At 43.1% G+C, this 1,178-nt stretch overlaps 1 protein-coding gene across 6 annotated transcripts in view; it reads right to left on the bottom strand.

Moving 5' to 3' along the window:
- PPP2R1B (protein phosphatase 2 scaffold subunit Abeta) overlaps nucleotides 1–1,178 on the bottom strand; it is a 40,049-nt gene that overhangs the window by 37,495 nt on the left and 1,376 nt on the right. For 5 of the 6 annotated variants that reach the window (XM_008054225.2, XM_021710503.1, XM_021710502.1 and 2 more), the window contains exon 3: nucleotides 322–422. The exons of the other annotated variant lie outside the window; for it this stretch is intronic. In XM_008054225.2, the coding sequence (XP_008052416.1) occupies nucleotides 322–422 (101 nt within the window). The remainder of the gene's footprint in view (nucleotides 1–321; nucleotides 423–1,178) is intronic. 6 annotated transcript variants of the gene reach the window in all.

The following is a 1,178-nucleotide window of genomic DNA, read 5'->3' as shown; positions in this document are numbered from 1 at the left end:
CCAGTCTGGGCGACAGAGTGAGACTCCAACTCAAAAAAAAAAAACAAAAAAACAAAAAAACAAAACAAAACAAAAAAACATCAAATCTTTTTTCTCCCCACCTCTAAGTTAATAAAGTCTACAAAGGCAGAAAAAGAGAAAGTGCTTTTATTCATAGAAAAAAATAAGAAGGGTTGAGTCCAAAGTGTCTACGTTATTTGTTCTCTCAATGGCTAACATTATGATTATCTACACAAAAAGTGCAGAGGGGGCCTATCACCAAACAACGTATCATTTATACTGCAAAAGTTCTAGAAGGGTGGGCAGCATATGCATACTCACCAGCAGACAGTGGGCAAAGTCAGGACCTCCCACCAGGCCTGTGAAATTTCCCAGCTGTTCAGCAAGGGCTAAAAGTACTTCATCTTCATCATAAATGGTATCTGGAAATGACAACCGGGTACTCATCAACAAGGACAGCTGGCCCACAGCTGGACATTCATGCAAAACTAGGGACAGACTCCATAGGTGGTCAGTAGGATGGCCCAGTCAGAATCCTAACAGCATTTTCTTTCTTCTCAATCAGTCGTCTTCCTGAAAACTCATATTCCCATATCAGTTACTTTCCCATTAGGGAAATAGTTAGTGCTGGGATATATCTGGTCACAACCTTACAACATGCTTTGTTCTATTTCTTTTGCACAGAAAGCACAAGGCTCAGTTTAGTACTTAATGAGACTATTGGTGACAAACTCTATAAAACAGCCAAAGTTTTGAAAGCTACAAGAAAATAGAATGTCTGTACCTTTTTTTTTTTGAGTCAGAATCTTACTTTATCGCCCAGGATGGAGTGCAGTGGCATGATCACGGTCACCACAACCTCAAGCCGCTGGGCTCAGGTAATCCTTCTGCCTCAGCCTCTCAAGTACCTGGAACTACAGGTGTGTGCCACCACATCTGGCTAAATTTTTTATTTTCTGTAGAGACGAGGTCTAGCCAAGTTGCCCAGGCTAGTCTCAAACCCCCAAGTTCAGGCAATCCTCTCACCTCCACTTCCCAAAGTGCTGGGATTACAGGTGTGAGCCACCCACCCGGCTCTATGCCTTTCTTTCTTTTTCTTTTTTTTTTATTTTTGAGTTGGAGTCTCACTCTGTCGCCCAGACTGGAGTGCAGTGGCCGCTCCCGGCCACCGCAGCCTC

Source organism: Carlito syrichta, unplaced genomic scaffold (genome assembly GCF_000164805.1).
Source record: "Carlito syrichta isolate Samal-C Ts95f unplaced genomic scaffold, Tarsius_syrichta-2.0.1 Scaffold289261, whole genome shotgun sequence".
In the NCBI taxonomy this organism is placed as follows: Eukaryota; Metazoa; Chordata; class Mammalia; order Primates; family Tarsiidae; genus Carlito; species Carlito syrichta.
Note: the sequence above shows the minus strand (reverse complement) of the source record. Positions and strands in the feature narration are given on the sequence as shown.